Below are 23,216 nucleotides of genomic sequence, written 5' to 3' on the forward strand. Positions count from 1 at the left end.
ATTCAATAAAATATTTGATAAAAAAAAAATGTTGTGGGACCAATTTATATTAAAATGATAAACAGGAGAATATTAATGTATCCATAGAAGTAAAATGCATGCTAGAAGGAATTTCTAACAAAGCATAATGATAAAATGTACTAGGTTGAGATTATCTAATAAAATGGTACATGCATAAAGAGTTGGTTTCTAATTAAGAAACTGTTTAAAACAAAACCATCATTAAGACAATCCGGGACTAGGACTGTCCGTGTCGGATGCAAGATGAACAATGTACAAATCTACTGGGGTTTAGTCCTCTAAAACTGTGGTTCTCAAAATGATTCAAACTATTGGCCACTTTCAAAGATATGGTGAACCATCTACTGTCAATAGTAACAATTTATCTTAAATTCCTCATTACAATTACACCTTTACATATCTTTTTGAGAAAAATACTAACATTCTAATCCAAAAATGCTAGGCTTCTGCCAGTAACACCTAACACTCAGCCTTGAAGACAGTCTAGCGGAGCGGTCTCCAACACAATGCTCGTGAGCTACCGGTAGCTCGCAACCCCTTTCCAAGTAGCTGCCAAAGGGTTAATGAATCGTACATAAATTTTAAAACTTGACTAATTAAATTAGGGGTGGGCGAACTTTTGAAAAAATCATATCACAAGCCACAATCTGAATTGCAATCTATCTTTTCAATGAGGCATACACTTAAGAAAATATCTGGACTCAAACCCATCAAGACCTAAGTAACACTTTATTTTAAATATCAAACAAAGTTTAATTCAATTGTTCTCTCGTTCGCTAGCTAAGCGGAGTTCAGGAACACACCCTGAAGCTGGCAAGTGAAGTGAGTGAGGAAGGCCCCACCCCTTGGCCCGCCGATTTTTTCTGGGATTCGCGCAATTAAATCAGGACCGCAATCGAACTGTGATACATAGCGAAATTAGAGAAGTCGCAGAATCAACCAGAATGTTCAAGCAAACTATAGAAAAAACCCCGATCTAAACCCATTAAGTAGTTTTCTCGTGAAAAGCAGACAGACAGACAGACATTGGATTTTATATATTATATATTAGTAAACCTTCAAAATAAGGTGCAGTTAAAAGTTTCAACAGCATTCTCAGCACTTCTGGAGCTTAGTAGAGCCGGATAACTATAAGAATCTTCACCAAGCACCTCTGAAAATGACTGCTTTGTTTGGGTCTCCATACCTCTGTGAGTCTGACATGAATGTCATGAAGTCAAAGTTCAGAACAAGACTGACAGACGAACATTTAAATGACTCTATGAACCTAAGGAGCTATACCCCACCATATACCTGCCTCTCTTGAGTCATCTCACTAACTAAAAAATACATCACACATGCAACTGGACATGTGAATAAACTGAAACAGTGACATGGAACAAAATGACAAATGAATACGTCATATCTGTGGATTTGGAATTGCATTGTATTGTCTTGACAGCATTCATGTTTTAATTCAATAGTGTGAGATACACTAGAAAATGCATGCATACAGACATACAAAATGCACTTGCAGGTGAACTAATTTTTTTTTTTGATGTTTTAATGCTAAATGTGAGTTGTGGACACCAACATTTTGTAAATGTTCAGGGAAAACAAGCTTATTCAGTATGAGAAGAAACATTAGAAAACATGAGTATCTCTCTGCCATTTTCATTTTGTAAAAGTAGCTCTTAGGGGGGGAAAAAAGGTTAGCGACCCCTGATCTAGTGGCAAGCAGACTGACAACACTGATGCAGCAGATGTGGCTTTTGGTCAACACTGATGCAGCAGATGTGGCTTTTGGTATCTGTCACGTGAACTCTGCAACATTGATGTACAAATAAACTTTGGGTAACATTTCAAGCCAGAGACAGAATTGAAATGTGCTTGTAAAAGAGAGAAAGAACTCACTCACTTTCCTCAGGAAGTGCCACCCCCAAAACAGTTAACTGCTTTCTTTCCAGCTCATCAATCTTCTGAGACAGGGTCCCCAGGTTCTTGCGTATCTGTTGCACCTGTAGAAAGAGAACACTGTGATTTAACATGACGTTGCTCCATCACTTTCTTCGGAAGTATTCAAATCTTTAAACATAAACACATCCCCTTTTCCTAATACACATCATTGTCCATGAGCGTTATATGAAAAAAAACATAAAAGTAAACTATGGCCAGATAAAGAACTTACATTTTCAAAATACACCTGTTCATCCTTACTGCTTGCTTTTCCATCTCCAGGGCTTAAAATTCGTTTTTTCTCTTCATCCTCAATATGACTGTCAAGTTTCTAAAAATAAAATAAAAAATTAAACAAATAAATAAAAGGAACACGAGCAAGACATAAAAATGGACTTACACCTATCAACCAACGAGTTACTTTTGAATTTATTGCAATTTCAATTTACTCACCAACAAGCACCCTGTACACTATTAGTTCCTACTAGGCCAGGTTCCAACCCTGTGACACTAACTAAACCAGATTAAGCAGGTTTAATAATAGACAGAGACATGGACATCTGAATGTCACTAGACATAGAATGTAGGAGTACCAGCAGCAAGACACCGAACAATGGAGTAACCAAACAGTTAAAGCCTGGATCATACTGATATAATGGAAAGAGTATAAACAGTTAAGTAATGAACGGTGAAACCACTCTAATAAAGAAGGGCAACGGTGGCTTCAAGGGTTATCTGGATATTTCTTCAGCTCAGCAGATCAGACCACTCATCGTTATGCTCCACAAAAGGGCAGCTTGGAAAGAGGTCACAGTTACAAGCCGTGAAGGTGAAAAGCGTACTGCTTGTAAGGTGTGAATGAATGACTGTGATGTCAAAACTGGCAAGGAACAGTGGAACAGAACTTGTATTCATAGATTAATGTATTCAGACCAAAATATGGCTTCACAGAAGCAACTACATCAGAAAGAGTCAGTCCACATCAGTTTTCTTTCCTCCTAATAGTGGCAATAAGAGCTGTCAGATCATTTGTCACTAATCGTGTGCAAAAAAAAAAATTACTTGTATGTTGAAATAACACATTTTATTCACAGTTTCGCTCAGTAGTTGATGGGTGCCCATGAGGTGACACTCCTCTGGTCATGGGTGACTTCAATGCAGCCACTGGCACTGACAATTGTGCAGCCAGGTGTTACGTGGGCAACCCCTTCGTCTGGTCTAGCCACTCGGGTCCCCAACAATGAGGATCTTACGAGCCACATGGCCATAGTGCTGTAACTGACACTCCTTCACAATTCAGGTAATGTGTCTCATTCGGGGCTCCATGAGCAACCGCTTATTCAAGACAAACCAGCGGTACCCAAGGATTCTCCGAAGAGACACAGTACCAAATGAGTTCAGTCTTTGTCTCAGGTCACTGGATAGCGTCCATTTCTCTCAGCCGTATGGCATGGCAGGAAGTACCAGGACTCTGAAGACTTGGACCTTCGTTCTTTTGCAAAGATATTGGGAGCACCACACACCCCTTTCCACATCGCAGTTAGCAAATTCTGACATCCCTGAACAAGCCATTTAATCGGCTTGTACCCCAGTTGTAAAAAAAGTGTGCAAACAATTACACTGTATTCTGATTTATTATGTCAGACCAATCTAAATATGAAAATGATGATGGAAGTGTTGAATGTGGGCCAGAACACGCTAAACCCTTTTCTGGGATGGCCTTTATGTTTGTTTGTTTATTTAACTATTTATTTTTAATAAAGTCAAGGTCCATGTTGCATTTGCCATCCTCCAAAATCTCAAACATAATATGGTGTGTATCCATACACATGCCACAACAATGCCAATCATCCCTGGCCAATTTACACCAATGGGAAGCATCCCGATACTGTAGGAAGCAACCGACACAAAATGAGGGTGCGGAAGAAGAGAGTTGGGCAACAGACAACATTCATAGTTCACAATGCATGTATTCTCATTTAAAAATGTACTTAATTCAAAAACATAGCTTGAATGAGTTTTCACAGTGTGGCATAGCGAACACAGCACGGGACACTAAACCCCAAGGCTGGCACTTAATTTTCTGCCTCCAGCTTATCATGTAACCCAAAACACACCATTTACACTGCCTGAATTCCAAACGTAATTAAGGGGCTGTACGTGTCAATTTTCTCGTGATAGCGTTTGTAATAGAAAGTTTCCATAAAAACAGTAAGTTGCTTGTCCCATTCCGCTTAAAGGCAGACGGTTATACTTTAGATTTCACTGCACTTACCATTACTGCCGCAACTCCATTTTTTCACAGGTGAGGATCATAACAGGATCAAGGCCTAACCCAGGGGGAAGCCAGTTCTGGAAAGAGCACCAGTCCATCACAGGTACAGAATTCATGCACACAGCTACAAAGAACCGTCAGTTTACCTAGCATACCCAGCAGTGGGATGTGTGTGTGTGTGTGTGTGTGTGGATGGGCTGAGACAAAAAAACAGAACAGCAGCCACCACTCACACAGGAAAAACTTGCAAACAGCAGTCTGACAACAAGAAAATGTGGGACTCACTTTACATAAAGCTCACAAACACTGCATTAACCATATACCTGCATACATGTACTGTTTATATACATGCACACATATTAAAAAAGACAAGCAAATGTACTTGTTATCACAACAGTAACATGATTACAAATAAAAGAAGAGAGCTAAGCAGAAAGTCTGCACATGCAGAGTGAAAGAAACCACAACACTTTCAACATCCACAGAATTACAACATAAATTGGGTGGTTTGTCAATAAAAACTAAAGTGTACAAAGGTAAATGCAGGCCTTCTGTCGTTTGTATGAACCTATGGGAATATAAGCAACACAACTCTTTCATTTTTTCAGAAAGAAAGAAAACCAGCACTGATACAAGTCACCATTGCTTGAGAAAATTTCCAGTCTACTGCAGGATCCAACTACGCGCATACTCAGACTGACGCAGTCTCAACAGACGGTAACTTTATACAATAAACATAAAATACAATTACAGTGTTTGGGAACAAAACCGGTGCATGTTAATTAAAATTCACATATGGAGAATGGGCTGACTCAACATAGAAAGTAAAGGGCAGAGGATTTGAAACCACAACGCTGAACATCTGAGACAGCAGCACTATCTATACATGTATACAACATAAAGTAAATGCATACAGACAAACTTATGGTGTACATATAACTATCTACTCTAATCGAGGAGCCACTCACAAGGCAAAAATAACACGGGACTGTATGCTAGTCCACTGCACATGCACTCAGGGCTGTGGAGTCGGTACACAAAACCTCCAACTCCGACTCTTCAATTTCTAGTACCACTAACTCTGAATCCGACTCCTCTATTTGTAATTAGACTCCTATATTTACTATGCTGATTGAAAGCACACAACATGCAAGATACAAGGCACTTCATCAATGCAAGCATGAATCATCAGGCTACTTTTTAGCACTCTAATCTGTTAAAGTTTGGGTTTAAAAACTGCAGTGATGTTGTTGTGCCTTGCAGATACTTAGTAACATTAAACATAAGAGTAAACGTACAAAATTTTAAAAGAAGCTATGTTTTTATTAAAAGTCTAGAAGAAAAATAGTTTAATTGAATTGGTGTATGTGAAATTGGAAATGTTAGCATATTATATTACATTTTAGATTTAGTCAGAGTTGGAGTCGATACATTTTTACCATTCCAATAACTCAGTGGTTACTTCCGACTCCACAGTACTGACTCACATTTTACAGTACATTCAGTCTAAGTTTGTTACGAGTGCGTGCCATTGACATGCCTCTGCATTTTCTGAAAACGTTGACCACACAATTTTATTCCATTCAACGTGTTTGCTTGTAATGAATGGGTGTAGCTGTATGGTTCCTTACTCATATTACAGAACCCTGATTCGATTCTCAGCATGGTTACAGTCTGTGTGTGGCATCTATATATTCTTTCTCCCCCAGCTACTCCTTTTTCTGTCCAATCCCTCAGACTTCTAGGTTAGGATGCAGCATACATAAATGTACAAGGTAAGATACTTTTCATCTCCCGGTGACAAGTCAAGTTGGGGAGCACGCACTTGTACACTGTGTTGCTGCACCCACCACACAAAGAAACAGCTCAGGATCTCGGTTGGCAACCCCCCAGGCAAACACGCGGTCCAGTCCCACCATCCGAAAATGACCATCTATCTGCCACAGCTAGGTGTTACGTGGGTGACCCTTGGCCTGGTCCAGCCACTCGGGTCCCCAACAATGAGGATCCTACGAGCTGGGTCACCCTCAGGGAATCGCGCCACATGGCCCTTAGTGCCATAACTGACGCTCCCTCAGAATGCATGTAATGTGCCTCATTCAAGACTCCATGAACAACACAAAGTCAAACCAGAGGTACCAAAGGATTTTCTGACGAGACACAATACCAAAGGAGTCCAGTCTTCGTCTCAGGTCACTGGATAGCATCCATGTCTCGCAACCATATAACAAGACAGGAAGCACCAGGGCTCTAAAGACTTGGACCTGCGTCCTTTTGCATAGATATCGGGAGCACCACATATCCCTTACCAGCGACCTAATGACCTCCAATCCATCTACTGACTTCATTGGAAGAGTCACCAGAGACATGAATGTCATTGAGAAGGTAAGTAAACCTCTTGACAAGGTCGACATTCTCTCAGCAAACAGACACACTGCTGATGGCTGTGCCCAAGAGGTCATTAAAGGCCTGGATCTTGGTTTTTATCAGGACCCTCACAAGCCCAGACACTCAGACTCCTCGCTCAGTCTCTCCACAAAGTGGAATGGCAGGACTGCTGAATTAATGGACTTATTTGGAATTAATGCTTCCGTTGGGTCAGATTATCTCGGGGCATAACGTGAGCTACCACATCTATGCTGATGACACACAGCTGTATTTATCAATAGCGCCTGATGACCCTGACTCTCTTGATTCACTGGTGCAATGTTTTACTTGTGTTTCTGAATGGATGAGTAGTAATTTTCTCAAACTATATCAATTTTAGTGATTGCAAAAACTGATATAATGAAGCTGCATTAGGATTAAAAGTCAAGACGGAGGAAAAGAATTTAGGGGTAACTTAATTCTGACCTGAATTTTAAATAACATAATAAGATTACTAGGATAGCATTTTTTCACTTAAGAAATATAGCAAAAATTAGACCTCTTATAACATTGCAAGATGCTGAGAAATTAGTTCACGCTTTTGTTTTCAGTCGGCTAGATTATTGTAACGCACTCCTTTCAGGACCACCCAAGAAAAGACATCAATCGACTGCAACGAGTGCAGAATGCAGCTGCTACAATCTTAATTAGGAAAAGAAAATCCGAGCAGATTTCTCCAGTTTTGATGTCACTACACTGGTTACCTGTGTCATTTAGAATTGACTTTAAAATACTGCTTATGGTTTACAAAGCCTTAAATAATCTCGCTCCATCTTATATTTCGGAATGTCTTACACTCCAAATCGTAATCTTAGATCTTCAAATGAGTGTCTGCTTAGAACTCCAAGAGCTAAACTTAAAAGAAGTGGTGAGGCGGCCTTCTGCTGTTATGCACCTCAAATCTGGAATACAGTAATCCCTCCTCCATCGCGGGGGTTGCGTTCCAGAGCCACCCGCGAAATAAGAAAATCCGCGAAGTAGAAACCATATGTTTATATGGTTATTTTTATATTGTCATGCTTGGGTCACAGATTTGCGCAGAAACACAGGAGGTTGTAGAGAGACAGGAACGTTATTCAAACACTGCGAACAAACATTTGTCTCTTTTTCAAAAGTTTAAACTGTGCTCCATGACAAGACAGAGATGACAGTTCCGTCTCACAATTAAAAGAATGCAAACATATCTTCCTCTTCAAAGGAGTGCGTGTCAGGAGCAGTGACTGTCACAGAGATAGAGAGAAAAGCAAACAAATCAATAGGGCTGTTTGGCTTAAGTATGCGAAGCACCGCGGCACAAAGCTGTTGAAGGCGGCAGCTCACACCCCCTCCGTCAGGAGCAGACAAAGAGAGAGAGAGATAGAGACAGACAGAGTTTGTTTTTCAAACACAAATCAATACGTGCCCTTCGAGCTTTTAAGTATGCGAAGCACCGTGCAGCATGTCGTTTCAGGAAGCAGCTGCACAAAAGATAGCAACGTGAAGATAATCTTTCAGCATTTTTAGACGAGCGTCCGTATCGTCTAGGTGTGCGAACAGCCCCCCTGCTCAATCCCCCTACGTCAGGATCAGAGAAAGTCCGCGCAAGAGAAAGAGAAAAGTAAGCTGGGTAGCTTCTCAGCCATCTGCCAATAGCGTCCCTTGTATGAAATCAACTGGGCAAACCAACTGAGGAAGCATGTACCAGAAATTAAAAGACCCATTGTCCACAGAAACCCGCGAAGCAGCAAAAAATCCGCGATATATATTTAAATATGCTTACATATAAAATCCGCGATGGAGTGAAGCCGCGAAAGGCGATGCGCGATATAGCAAGGGATTACTGTAGCTTGCCAATAGGAATTCATCAGGCTAATACAGTGGAGCACTTTAAAAAACTGCTGAAAAACACATTACTTTAATATGGCTTTCTCATAGCTTCATCTTAGTCTAATCCTGATACTCTGTATATTCAATTAATTATCATTATTATTCATGGTGGCTCCAAAATCCGTACTAACCCCTACTTTCTCTTCTGTTCTTTTTCCGGTTTTCTGTGGTGGTGATCCGCGCCCCCCACCCGCCCCACCCGATCAAAGCACCGTGATGTCCCTCCATTGAGGGATTAAAGGCCAGAAGTCCACATGACCATCATCATCAAATTCTTCCATGAGAACCCTGAATACAATGAGGACAGACTGAGGTCATTTATGTTACGTAGAATGCCTAGAGGGAGCTGGGTGGTCTTTGAACCCCTACAGATTTTATTTTTTTCTCTAGCCGTCTGGAGCTTTTTTTTTTTTCTGTCCTCCCTGGCCATTAGACCTTACTTGTATTCTATGTTAATTAGTATTGACTAATTTTAATTCTTATTTATTTTGTCTTTTTTCTCTTTCTTTCTTCATCATGTAAAGCACTTTGAGCTACATTATTTGTGCTATAGAAATATCGTCGTCGTTGTTATTTCTTTGAATATTCTTGTTTTTATATTGCTTCCATCATAGGTATTTCATTCGGGATTGTTATATTGTTTTTTGTTTCATTCCTTTGCTGCTTTTTTCTCACTTCATAAACACTCCTGTTTTCTTCTAGACTTTTTAATAAAAACGTCGCTTTTTTTTTTTTTAATTTGGTAAGTTTACTGTTATCTCTTATGTTACGCAGTATCTCCAAGCCAAAACAACATCCCTGCAGCTTTTAAACCCGAGCTTTAACAGGTTAGGGTGTTAAAAAGAAGCCTGGCGATTCACGCTGGCAGTGACGAAGTGCCTTGTATCCTTCATGTTGTGTGCTATCCACCAACATAGTAAATATATTAGTCTAATTACATATAGAGAAGTCGGAGGTAGAGTTGGAGGTTTTGTGTACCAATTCCACAGCCCTGATACAGGTAAGTGAATAATGAGGAGATCTGCTACATGGAAGAGATGAAAGGAATACACATGGGATTTGTATTAAAATAAAAAGTGTTGAAAACTACAGTGTGCTCTTAACGGTAACAAATAACATAAGGGGAGTCAAATTGCTTTCAACGCAAGTCGTAAGGTAAGCCCACAATTCAATATAGACATGCTGTTCGTGTGTTAAAGGTCACACGGCTAGATAAAACATAAAAGTTATTACATTACAGCTCACATGATTACAAGAATGAGAATTACATATTTTCAGCTGTGTAACTGAACCCTCGCACGTATGATTCCCGATATGCTCTTCTGACCTGTTACAGAGGCATTAATAACATCCTCCATGCAATAATTTGCCTCAAATGTGAATGCACACTTAAGAGAAATATTTGCTCTCAAATAATACACTTAATCACACATTTTGATTACTTTTTTTTTTAATAAGGTAATTATAATCATTAAGAACTTTTAGAACTGCAATTACTCCCAGATAATAGATTCCATTACGCTCAAACATTATCCACCTAGACTGGCAGACAGGCTGACCTTTCCAAACGCACACACAAGTAAACTGTTTAAACTCAAGTGATGTGTGCACTTTGAAGGAAACGAACTTTAGAGTCTCAGCCTCTTTGACCGTTATTAACTAACAAGCCAGTCTTGTCAGGTCAAATAACACACTTGTTTGAAATCAGCAGTAGAGATCCATGAAGTAACACGAACCTGCCAAGAAGCACAACCAAAAACTGCTCACAGTCAAATGGCATTCAGCATTTAAGAAGGGTGGGGAAAAGGCAAACACTTGTTAACCACAATTTCTGAAACTTTCCGGTGACTTGCAGGAGCTGCTTAGTTTCAAGCTTCACCAAGTGACGGAGTGGTGGCTCTGAGGCTAGGGATCTGCACTGGCAATCGGAAGGTTGCCGGTTCGAATCCCGTAAATGCCAAAAGGGACTCTGCTCTGTTGGGCCCTTCAGCAAGGCCCTTAACCTGCAATTGCTGAGCGCTTTGAGTAGTGAGAAAAGCGCTATATAAATGCAAAGAATTATTATTATTATTAAGTTAGACTTAGGAATAGCAAGCAAATCAATTAGGGATACGTAATAATTGGATATCATATTGATATTGGTCAATAAACTCTAGACAAAGATGTTGTTTTCTGAACACTTTCGGGTGCATCTCATGAATTTTGTCCTGCTGATCACAAAAATCACCTTTAAATTTCCCTGTCACGTACTGTTTAATTGTAATCACCTATTTTGGTGATTTCCTTTCATATTGTAAATAAACAGAATAACTACAACTAGAACACCTGCGATGACCTAAAAGTGGTGGCACTGCTAGCTGGAATGCAGCCTGGACATGCCAAGTACTGTGAATGGGACTGCCATGCTAAAAAAGTCTCATTACATTAAAAAGAACTGGCTGCTCCACAGGTATTTGGTTGCACAGCAGGAAATTGTGGCACATAAACCACTAGCTGACCCAAAAGAAACATTTTTACATCCTCTTAAACAGATAAAAAAAAATTCATGAAAGTGATGAACAAGGAATGATGACAAATGACTGATATTTACAGAAATAAACAAAATTATGGAAGGCATTTTTGCTATTCCACAAATCAGACACATCATCGATAATGAGCAGCTTGAAAATCTGCTAGTTGGGTAGCAGGAGCTCACATGAAAGGCACTGAAGGACGTTATTTGAATTTTCTAGGCAACTACAGAAAACTAAACTACGTCCAGCTACTTAACAACATCCTTCAAGCACACAAAACCACAAACTGCAACATGTTGCTACCGATTCATTTTGTGCATTCACACATGAACTTCTTCCCTACTAATCTTGGTGCAGGCAGAGATGAGCATTGGGGTGGGTGTTGGGGAGGTTTCACCAGGGGCCTCATGTATAAACGGTGCGTACGCACAGAAATGTGGCGTACGAACGTTTCCATGCTCAAATCGCGATGTATAAAATCTAAACTTGGCGTAAAGCCACGCACATTTCCACGGTACCGCAAACCCTGGTGTACGCAATTTCTCCGCTCGGTTTTGCAGACTGGCGGCAACCAGCATCAAAGCAGTGCTACTGATCCTGTGTGGTTACCTTTTCTTTCTTAGACCCACCTTCCTGAAGCGGCTTTATAAATACACTGAAATTAACTGCATATTGTTTATTAGTGTAATGCATCTGATTGTAATTAACCTGTAGCAATATAATGGTCCAGGGAATAGCCATAGTATTCCAAATACCATAACTGCTTTAGCGTTGTTACGCTCACAGCATCTTCTTCTTCTTTTAGCTGCTCCCGTTAAGGGTTGCCACAGCGGATCATCTTTTTCCATATTACTCTCTCACTGCACCACTCAGAGTATTTATATTACTGTCTGTGAGTGGGGAATCACTGCAGCAGCTGATCGGAAACAGAATTATCAGTATACAGTTTCAAGCACACACTACCTCAGCCATGGCAAAACACGTCAAAGCCTTTCCTGTACGGACCTCGCATTTCAGAAACAGTTTCATCCTAAGAACTATAAACGCACTCAATCAGTTCATCAATTGCTCCTTGTAGAACTGTTTGTACTTATAAGTACAATTACCTCACTGTAAACTTGCACTACAGTTATAATATTGCACAACCTGTGCCACTTTATAAAGCGCGTATGATGACGATATCATTTCTAAGATGAAATGCAGCAAAATATGTTGCTTATAGTATACAGATAAAACTTTAACTTCATTTAAATAATCTGTATTGTTAATAATTAAACATGTGAGGACACTGTGCCGCAGCGCTAGATAGTTCACGGATAGCTCCTGCCTTGTGCTGTATTATTGCTGGTGCTGACGCGACACTGGAAGGATTGATGGATAGAATAATTAAACATGTACTACGAAGATATTTCAATGTTCCTTAAAATTTTTGAAGAATCTGCATTCTAAGCTTACAGATGGCTTAACGTCTATTAAGAGCTGATTGTGTGGTGATTGGGTATTTGGAGAAAGAAAAGGACAGGAATTAGAGGTTAGTACATTTGAAAGAGACAGTACTTCTGTAATAAATTATTTCATCGAAAGTCGCACATGGCGCAGCAAGCCTCTAGCGTGAGATATGAACAATCACTGCGCCACCGTGCTCCCATGTTTAATAACATGCTTTCATTCCTATCATCATGAAAAAGATATCACGTATACATCTCAGTATTTTAATTATTCAGAGAGCTGTAATATCACGAATGTAATGGATTCTGTGTCATGTCAGAGAAAGAGAAAGAACGAAAGCACGTAGTGATTCACACACGTAGAGCACATAGAAGATCAAACACAGAACAAAGCATTTAATGTGCTACTTGAGAAACTAGTAAAAAATGATTTTAAGATGAAGTTAATGATGTTCTACTTTAATGACAAAATAAACTACGTGATTAAAGTGGAAATTTCGAGATTAAAGTTGACTTTTTTCCCCACTGTGTTCCTATTTTTTTTCTCTGTACCCTAATAAGCTTTCATATGACACTCAGACGGTCCGCTACGAGTCGCCTTTTCATGCCGACTTTGATATGTGACAACTTCTATTTTATTTCGGGCACTGTGCGACTTAGTGTCGGAGAAACTCGAAAGCTTAAGTTCACAATGTCACTCGATCAACTTTCTTTTGTTGATTATACCACTGTTTAAACCAACAAATAGTACGTTTTTCTTTTGCCTCCACTTGGTATTCGCTGAAATTCTTATATTTTCCCCCGTGCTTTTCCCATTGTCTTTTCACAGAAGGCTATTTACATCGATTTGCATATTCAAAGACGTATAATTCTGGGAGGAGTTGGGGCGGGACAGAAGGCACGCGCACATGCGTTACTTTTCACGCTGATCTGGATTCATATAGTAGAAGAACGTGAAAGTTTGCGTACGCACAGATTCTTGCATCTGGATTTTTCTGTGCGTATGCACATTCCCGCTTTTGTGCTTACGCCATGTTATAGTGTGAGTTCTACACACGGCGTTATACATGAGGCCCCAGGACTTTGCAACGATGGAAAAACAATATCAGGATAAGCAGACTCCATCAATGCCGGCCGACATGTTGGACACCGAAACTAGAAGCATGACATGCCGAGTACAAACGAAAAATCAGCAGAAAAACATTTCTAGCCCGATAAAACTAACAAAATGTCAGCATTATTAAGCAAATAAATGCATTAAACTCATGTTTCCCCTAATTCCTACGTGATACCATCAATCTGAAATATTATTTGTGTTCAAACTGAACATAATGACCAAACATTTTTCAAAATGCAAAATTTGCAAAAAAGATGTCTGATTCAGTGTAATGGAGGAAAAGAAAACAAAAAAGAATTTTAGGTATGAGGCACATCTTCAAAATTTTTTCCAATACGGTGGGGTACAATAACAATACACCACAGAAGCCAGATTGCTCACTGATCAATGTGTAATTTGCTGCGTATAATGCAAATTGTGTGATTATGTTTCATTGTATATATGTCAAGGACAATAAAAGAATACAACAAACCACTGTGTATCCCAAAGATAAACGGAAAAATGGGTGTTGCTTACACCACAGCCCGCTGCTCTTCAGTCCATTGTGCTGTTATTTGAGAAGGTTAAGACATTCAGTCAAAACGCACTGAAAGCAAAATCCATTACTCGGATATTCTTAGCGGCAGTACATCATGTTTCCATTTAAAACAACTGTGAAATGACAAAAAAAAGAATGTGTGTGCTAATTTCATTAGATTTGTTCCTGAAACTAAGCCAAATGTCAAAAATCTTTTTTTCTGTTGTTGTTGTTTAGCTCATTTAAGTAGTTTGCACTCATTTCAGTCATCACTATAGGCTGTGGTTTCCCTATAATAATAATTCTTTGCATTTATATAGCACTTTTCTCACTATTCAAAGCGCTCAACAATTGCAGGTTAAGGGCCTTGCTCAAGGGCCCAACAGAGCAGAGTCTCTTTTGGCATTTACGGGATTCGAACCGGCAACCTTCCGATTGCCAGTGCAGATCCCTAGCCTCAGAGCCACCACAATAAATAATGTGCAGAAAAATTAGCAAGGAATAAACAGAAGTATGGGTACGAGTATCTGCAGACACGACACGGGAAAGATCGATAATTGGTACCAACCCAGATTTCGAGCATCAGCTTACAAAAAGATAAAATAAAGCAGTGCAAAAGCAAAATGGGACTGGCAATTTCACATCTGAATCTCACTTTTTTTTTTTTTCTTTTTCTTAGCACACCACTCAAAAACTACATTTCTGTGCAATGTACTGTCATGGTTTCTTTTGTCTGCATCCAGCTTAGACATGCAACGTCCTGCTGTGCTCTCAATGGTCTGTTCCTGCAGACTCCCCACCCTAAAATTGGACTCAACAGGTAAAACAAATGCATCATATAATTTTCATATTCCAGGATAGAAATGCAAAGCTATAAAGCTGTAACACTTCAGGCTGCAGAACTGGCACAGACCAGTTCAACATTGTTGGAAAGCTTTTTACTTTTTTTTTTTTTTTTTTTTTTTTTTTTTACAGATTTCTAAGAGTTGGCTCAATTTGCATCTCATTACTATGTGTTTGCTAGTGGAGAAAAAAAAGAACAATGAAGGGCGCTGAATTCTAAAAAAACAAACAAACAAAAAAAAAAATATCAATTTAAATTGAGAGAAAAAGAAATCCATTCCATTAGCACCAGGAATTGGTTACTAATTAAAAACATGGCTGCCATGGCAGTCCTCCACGACCTGCTATAATTGAAGGGAGCAACAGCTTCAGACTGCTATCGTTCCTTTCAACCTGCTGCACCACTGTCACATTTAATATCTGTGGAAGGAATGGGGGTATGGCCAAAAAATCAATATCACAATAATAGAAACTCTCATAGTTTTGGTAGATATCAGCAGGACAGTGGAGTCGGAAGCAATTGGGTTACAGGAGTCGAAGTCAGTAAAAATGTATGAACTATGACCAAATGTCAATTGTAATATAAGGTGCTAAAATTTCCAAATTCTATTCTACTAATTAAATTAAGCTATTTTATTCATGCAACAACTTTTTAACTATGCGAGTATTATTTAATAAATGTAAAACAAACGTGGTGCCTTGTTTTATACAGTGGCGTTCTCTACAGCCTTTAAATCCAAACTTTAATACGTTAAGTGTGATAAAAAGTAGCCTGATGATTCAAATGGCAGTGATAAAATGCCTTGTATGTTGTGTGCGATCAATTAACACAGTAAATATAAGAGTCTAATTACAAATAGAGGAGTCCGACATGGTTGTACCAGAAATTGAGGAGTTGGAGTTGAAGGCTTTGTGCACCAACTCCACAGCCCTGTACACCAGTATAAATGTATTGTGTTTCTATACACTTTTCAGAATGCACGGAACTATCAATTGAAACACTGGTTAATGCTCTGCTATGCAAATGGAGGTATTCACCTCGCATGCTTAAACCAATAAAAGTGCACCTTCTCTCTCACTCACCCCTCCGCCAAACAATAACTGGGCAAAAAACTTTTTTCCTATACTCTCTACCCGTTTGAAATTACAGGCTTTAAACATACAAATATCAGCAAACCTGTTTAGTCCAATCCAGGTGTCGGGTGGCTAGAACCAGCATTCACTCACCAATCCCGATGAACTACACACAACTCTGGGCAATATTCTTAAAGGGATAGGCTCACGTATAACACACAGTTTACATATAGTACAAATTTATACACAAAGACGCCCCCCTTAAGAACTGCAAAGATTTCCATGAATATGTTTTACACTTAAGTATATTCACAAATTATCTATTATTATTTAGCATACCAGTAAAACTTTTTTTTTTTTTACAAAATCATTACAGCAAAAATAATTTGATCTAGTATAACAGACCAATTGACATATGGCTCACAACTTTATTTGTCTCAGGTATTTGGCTTTTTACTGTAGATCGATAGATAGATCGATCGATAAATTTTGGAAGAAGGCAGTGCATCATAGTGACAAAAGTAAAAACGGCTGTGGGCTTAAATGCAATATCTGCCTCATTATGTGACAATAAGGTTGCTATACCTTTTGCTACTTTTACTGCATGACTAGATCGATATGCACACACTATAGTCTGAACAAACAGCAGAAGGCCTAAAAAGCAAGAAAATCAAAAAGAAAACTTCTGACTCGGCTGTCATAGTCACAGTGAGGCATTATGCAGGCATATTGCTGTTGGTATAAAGGATCTATATGCCTGCATTGCATTAAGTGATATCTTGGTCTTTGATGAAGTAAATAAACAAAAATTAAAACTGCTCCAGCTTTCAAAAAAGCCAATTCCTCAAATGCAATCCTAAATGATACGTTGAATGTTAAATTCCTGACTGTAAAGCCAGGTGTATATATTCCAACTTGTTTATGTCATTGCTTGAGCTTTAGGGCATGATTTCTGCCTCCTTTTTTGTCATTCAACTCTTTGCTAAACTATACTGAATGGTATATTAAATACATGCTTCCATCTCACCTAGAGATTGGAGCTTCAATTTGGCACAGAGACTAGTAATATTCCCTTATACGGCCAGCATTCCAGGCCCAAATCTGTTCCTTGGATACTGACTGCACGGATTTTGCACAAAGTGAATGTTGACTACACTGGCAAATCTACACAGAACCTGAGCAAATGTGTTAATGGATATGCCCTGTGATGGGTTGGCATCGTGTCCAGGGCAATCCCTAACTTGCACTTGAAAGTGCCGTCGCAGAATCAGATTAATTTGTTTGAAAAGGTTATGTTGTTATGTCTCTGCAGTACACATCATGTATAAATGTTCTGTACTGTGCAATAAAAAACATATACAAACAATTAATGAAAACAATGTGCCAAAAAAAATAAAGCTTTGGGGACATGTCATCTGCAGGATGACACATTTTGTAATCAATCAGTGTCAATAACACCACCATGGCCTTTTTAAGATGTTATCAGGCTGCTAGAGGTTCCATTTATTCAGCATGAAACAATCATATGAAGACATTTCATAAAAAAAAGGTGCTAATAGAAAAGAAATGCAAAATTAGTGACCACCTTTTACCTCAGAGTACTACAAAATTATTTTTCCAACTGAAAGCAATACATTGAGTTACCATCTGGGCCGGCTCTACCATACAGGCAAAACAGGCAGTGGCCTATGCTGGCAAAATTTGGGAGGTAGAATATTCTTACACCATTTAGAATCTGACATACAAACACTGTGACTCAATACAACTGTCCAGTTCCCATTAACCCAATTAGTTTATTTGATATTAAGATGTCTGGTCAAAACGCCGGATGACCTACACAAGTCTATGACAGAAGGTCTTCTAAATCCTAGCATTCACCGTACTTAAACTCTCGGAGGCTCTCTTTGCAACATGTTGCTTTATTGTCTTCAGGAGCCGATTTGTAGTTTTAGTTTCATGGGCGGCAACATCTCATAAAACAAGGGGGCGGGGAGGTAAAAATCATTGGCTATAACACAGACCATAATAATCCTCAAACTTTCCTAGCACAGGACACACAAATGTGGCAAAATAAAATGAAACAATCAAAATGACAACAGGACTGCAGCTCTTTAATGCCTTGCTAAAGACTGATTTAATTCAAACTATAACAATCTTCCAAATGGGCTTACATTAAAACGTGCGGTAAAACGTAAAAAATATCATTCTCTGTTGCTCACCTCCATCTAGGACAACCTAAAGTAGTTCTCGATAGTCTGTCCCTCACTGGAAAAGCTCTCTCAGGCCATGCATTGATTGGACAGTTACACACTCCATTATTTTCTTAGGCTAGCAAGGATACAGTAAATAAGAATCATGGGTAACAGTTTATTATTATTTGGCAGTTGCTTTTACCTAAGTCAACCTTGAACATTTAAGATACAATTGTTTTCACTTCCTACAATTAAATAATAGAAATGTCAGCAGTAAAGATAACCATTATACCGCAATATTATTGAATATCGTGATTACATTACGTGAAATATGTATGTTTATTGAGAGACATTGTTAAGATAACTAAGTTGTCACCTTCATCGTAAGCTACCCGTTAGGCTGGCAGTTTAAACAGACGGCTACAGAACATGGCTACAGTTAAGTGATAATTTGATTATGTGATGTCATTTTTATCCCTTAGAGAAATGTTAAATGCAAAAATAAAATAAACAAAGCCTGCTAATATAGCACCATTCCTACATGTTTTCTAACATTTCAGCCCTCCAATGTGTATTTTTCTGAGGCTGCCTTGTAAATGGGCATTGCTTTAAGAAATCAAACCTTCCCTTCAACTTTCTAAAATTTTAAATTCCCCCTTTTGTTTCCAGATCTGACATATTTCGCTCTCTCTAGTCCCGGCTCCTACCTTGTGTCTCCAGGTCTCTATGTACGGGTCTGGCAGTGATCATTCCACTCAAAGCAAAGGGGACGGCTGGTGCCATTTACAGCTGACTCTTGTTACCCACATGATTCTGAAGTGGACAAAGTGGGCACAGGTAATGGATATTCAGTTATCGGGCATCACAGTAGAGGCCACCACATTCTCCAGCTGTTCCATCTAAATGGGCTTCTTTCCACATCCAAATGACCTGTCTGTTAACTGCCAGCTCTAAACTAGGTGTGTGATGAACCAGCATCCTTTCAAATGTGGTTCCTGTCTTCATATTTAAAGTTTCATGAACTTGGTTCAATAACACTAGACAACAAAGATTTTGTTTCCTGAACACTTCTGGATGCATCTTAAGGATATTGGTCTGCTGATCACAAAAATCATCTTTAAACTTTGCCTATGACATAATGTTTTGTTGCAACTGCCTATATTTGTGATTTCCACTCATAATATAAGTACAACAACAACAACAAGAAGTGGAATATCTGTGGTGAGCTAAACGTAGTGGCACAGGTACTGGGAATGCAGCTCAGTTTCATTTGTGAATGGGACAGCCCAGCCAAGTCAAGCTAAGCTAAAGAGTCTCATTGCCTTAAGTAAAAAGAACTGGCTGCTCTGTAAACATTTGACTGCAGTGCAGAAAAGGGTGACTCATAAACCATTTGGCAACCCAACAAACATTTTATTGCCTCCTCTTCATATAACACATGGACTGACAAAATGTAACGTGAAAGCGAAAAATAAGGAAGGTGAAGGATTACAATATTTGAGACAGACATTTCTACAAACAACTAAATATGTCAAGGAAGGCATTTTAATGGTGCAAAAATCAGTTATCAGTGACAAGTAGTTAAGGATCTGCTGATTGGGCCAGAAAGAAAGGCATTCAAGGATGCCACTGCAAATTGTATTGGCAACTACAGAACACTAAACTATGCCCAGCTGGTGGATAACACACCTCAGACATACTGTACAAAACCATGAAATGCAACTTGTTGCTAAACATTCATTTTCTGCATTCACACTTGTACTTCTTCACTAATAGTCTTGGTGCAGTCACCGACTAACATAGTGGAAAAAGTTTTATAGGATACTGTAACACTTAAAAAGCGGGATCTGGGCCAGCAGAATCTATCAGTGCTGGCTGACAATTGCTGGATACTGAAATGAGAAGCATCAGAGGCAGAGTAGAAAACAAAAATCTGCAGCAAAGCATAATTAGCTTGACTCAACTAATGCAAAGTGTGCGCATCAGTAAGCAAATAAACATGCCAAAAACTAATTTTATGTTTCTCCAAATCTTCTTATATAATACACTACCGTTGTTGTCCGTTTGTCTGTCCAGGATTTTAAATCATCTGTAGCTCGCAAACCTTTGTGTACCAAATTTCAGGTCAACATACTGGTGCAACGAAACAGCCAGAAACGAATCTTAAGGTTCTCTTGGTACACATATACTACGTGACCTCTACTGTCTGCTTTCGGGGTAATGATTTTTATTACTATTTTGATTTTTATTTTATTGTAGAATCAACTCTCAGCAGCGCGCAACAGGACGGCCGTGCGGCACATGTGTACGGACTCCATTTTCATCCCTACCACCTTCACCATCACTTCCTCTTCATATCTTATATCATTCTTGAGGAAGATTGAAGACTTAAGTGCCAGCTTAAGTGAAAAATTATGAAAAACGTACTAAGTAATTGCAACACAAACACTGACTTAATCATTTTGAATGCAAAAAGATCCTGAAGAAAGAAGGGCAGAAGCGGGCCGCTAGGGTGGAGAAAGAAGAGCTGCTCAGGAAGCAGCAAGCACATCAACCTCTGAGCAAACGAATGCTAAATGTACAGAGAAAGAGGAGGAAAACTACAAGTCAAGCGTATTCACTGCTTGTTATTGTGCAGTATGCCGTTACTGGTTCCTACATAATACAGCTAGCCTTGTGTTCTCGTCTTAGAGCGATCTACCATGACCACCGAAAAATTTACAGGAAGCAAAAAGTACTTTTTTTTTTATAATGCGTTTTCCAGTTAATAAACATATGCATGAACATTCAGTTACTGTACACAAGGACACACAAACTTTGCAAATTCCGTAGCAAACAAACTGCCATTGGGTCTTTGCTGGTCCTATGTGTGCAGCCATCGATGGCCCAATTGGGATTTGCACATGGGGCCAACAAATTTGATCAGGAATCTAAAAACAAAATCCATACCTTACTGGTCCATACATCCATTTTCAATACTCACCTAGCCAGGGTAGGGGTGTTGGGTAGCTTCAGCCTATCCAGGCAAGCAATGGGCACAGGTATTCAGTTATTTGTTACACCGTATTAATCCCCAAAGGGAAATTACATTTGAGCATAACCTATTGGAGGTCAAAGCACAGAGTACAGTGCTCCTGGTTCAATTTTAATGTTAAGGGCCTTGTTCAAGGGCCCAAAAGAGTAGTTTTTTTTTCTTTTAGTTACAGGATTTGAACCATAGGACCAATCCGTGGACAGGCCGCCAGCCCATCACTGGTTAAACACACACACACACACACACACAGCAGGGGGCTAATTTGGTGACACCCGTCAACCTAACCTGTATTTCTTTTGACTGTGGAAGGAAACTAAGAGCACATGCACCCTAATGTGGCTTTAAACTACTTATTCTTACAAAGCGCCTTTCTATTCATTAGTATCAGTCCGGATCCTTTTTTTCCCCCCTGAACAAGAAAACACTACCAATAATATATAAAAAGTTGTGCCATTTTAGCCAACATAAAAACGATACTTTCTGAAGTTGTTCAAATTGTCACTTATACTGAAACCCACTGACACTATCAATCTACAGTGTCACTTAACTCGGCGACAACATTAAAAAGCAGGGAACTACTGGGGTCCTAATGACATTTGCCCAACGTTACCACACCATCACTGGGCTAAGGAGGAATTTACCGGACTGGTCTCGTCAGGGGTTAACTCATTCTGGGCCACTGGGGGAGCTTTGTCAGGGTTTCCCCTTGTGACAGGCCCCACAATGGGCCAGTAGGGTATTTCCAAGCCCAGTATGCCCACTGTACTGTTCATGAAACAAGAAATGTTAAAAAATAATACAAGCAACAGGGCTACTGCCAACTCTAAACTGCTTTCAGCAAATGCTACGTTTTTATACACTATATTGGATTTTGTAACTGTTTAATCAGTCGATGTCGCTCCGATTCTTGTGCCATACTACTATAAACACCAAACGACAAATAAATAAATGAGCGAAAAGCCAGCTATGGAGTTAAACAACTGCAAGAAAAGTAACGTCGCCAGCATAACGCTTTCGAGACGTAAAGTCGTGTTCGTTTTCTGTTTTAAGTATTGCTTTTTTTAAAAAAAATAAACTTATTTTTAGGCGCTAACGCTCCGTTCGAACGAGGACCCCCCCATTTCGAAAGACGGGATTCCGCTACACTCGAGCTGCATCGCTCGTCAGCCCGACTGCCAGAAACGCCGGCGGCGAAGGCGGTCCCGAACCCGATTCCGTTGACGCGTCCGCCGCGCTTGCAGGCCCGTTCTCATGAACTCGCTGCAGCCTGGCAACCCAGCAAGGAAGACGACTTGAGCGGCTACCAGGTCGGTCCCCACGCGGCTCACTTGAACTGAATGACTTCCAAACTTTTTTGCCTTACCGCCCCGAGCTCCAGGGTCCGGTCCCTCATGGTGCGTAGGTGAATGAGCGAGGCAGCAAGCGAGCCAGACCCGGTTAGCAAGGGCGCCAACTCCGAGGATTCGCTGCACAGGCTCAGATGCGGTCAAAGAAGTTATAAATCCAAGGCGTGTAACAGGAGAAGCGTGCCGGTTGTCATTTATTTATTTATTATTTTTTCCACTTGTTCCACTCTGTCTTTTTTTTGCCTCCTTTTGAACTTCAAGTTAATGTAAACTTAAAGTAGGAAGTCTGCGGAGAGCATGCTCCGTGAGACAAAGATGGGCGGGCAACACTCCAAGGGGGCGTGGTCATGATAGGCGAATCTGAGTAGACAGCCTTTCCCCTCCCACCCCAAGGGTATCTCAGGGGAGCAGTGAAGTGAGCGACGGAGAGGGCGTGGCCCTTTCGGAAGTGGGTGGGCGGAAAAGAGATAGGAACACGCCCCCCTCCCCGCTTCACTGGCAACGATAAAATGAGGGCTATGTATCGAAAAAAAGAAAACATTTTCACTTTGTTTATCCTGCTGATCGCCAAATAAATGGGAGCAATAACCTGGAGTCGCTTTGCTTAA

General features: G+C 39.8%; 1 protein-coding gene across 1 annotated transcript in view; it reads right to left on the reverse strand.

The window, feature by feature from the left end:
- Nucleotides 1-22,987, reverse strand: part of stx4 (syntaxin 4) — a 42,753-nt gene extending 19,766 nt beyond the window's left edge. The window contains exons 1-3 of the mRNA XM_028791767.2: nt 22,626-22,987; nt 2,189-2,287; nt 1,919-2,018 (exon numbers count right to left, since the gene is read on the reverse strand). Of these exons, the coding sequence (XP_028647600.1) occupies nt 1,919-2,018; nt 2,189-2,287; nt 22,626-22,655 (229 nt within the window). The 5' untranslated portion in view covers nt 22,656-22,987. The remainder of the gene's footprint in view (nt 1-1,918; nt 2,019-2,188; nt 2,288-22,625) is intronic.
- Nucleotides 22,988-23,216: the final 229 nt, after the last annotated feature.

Source organism: Erpetoichthys calabaricus, chromosome 12 (genome assembly GCF_900747795.2).
Source record: "Erpetoichthys calabaricus chromosome 12, fErpCal1.3, whole genome shotgun sequence".
NCBI lineage: Eukaryota > Metazoa > Chordata > Cladistia > Polypteriformes > Polypteridae > Erpetoichthys > Erpetoichthys calabaricus.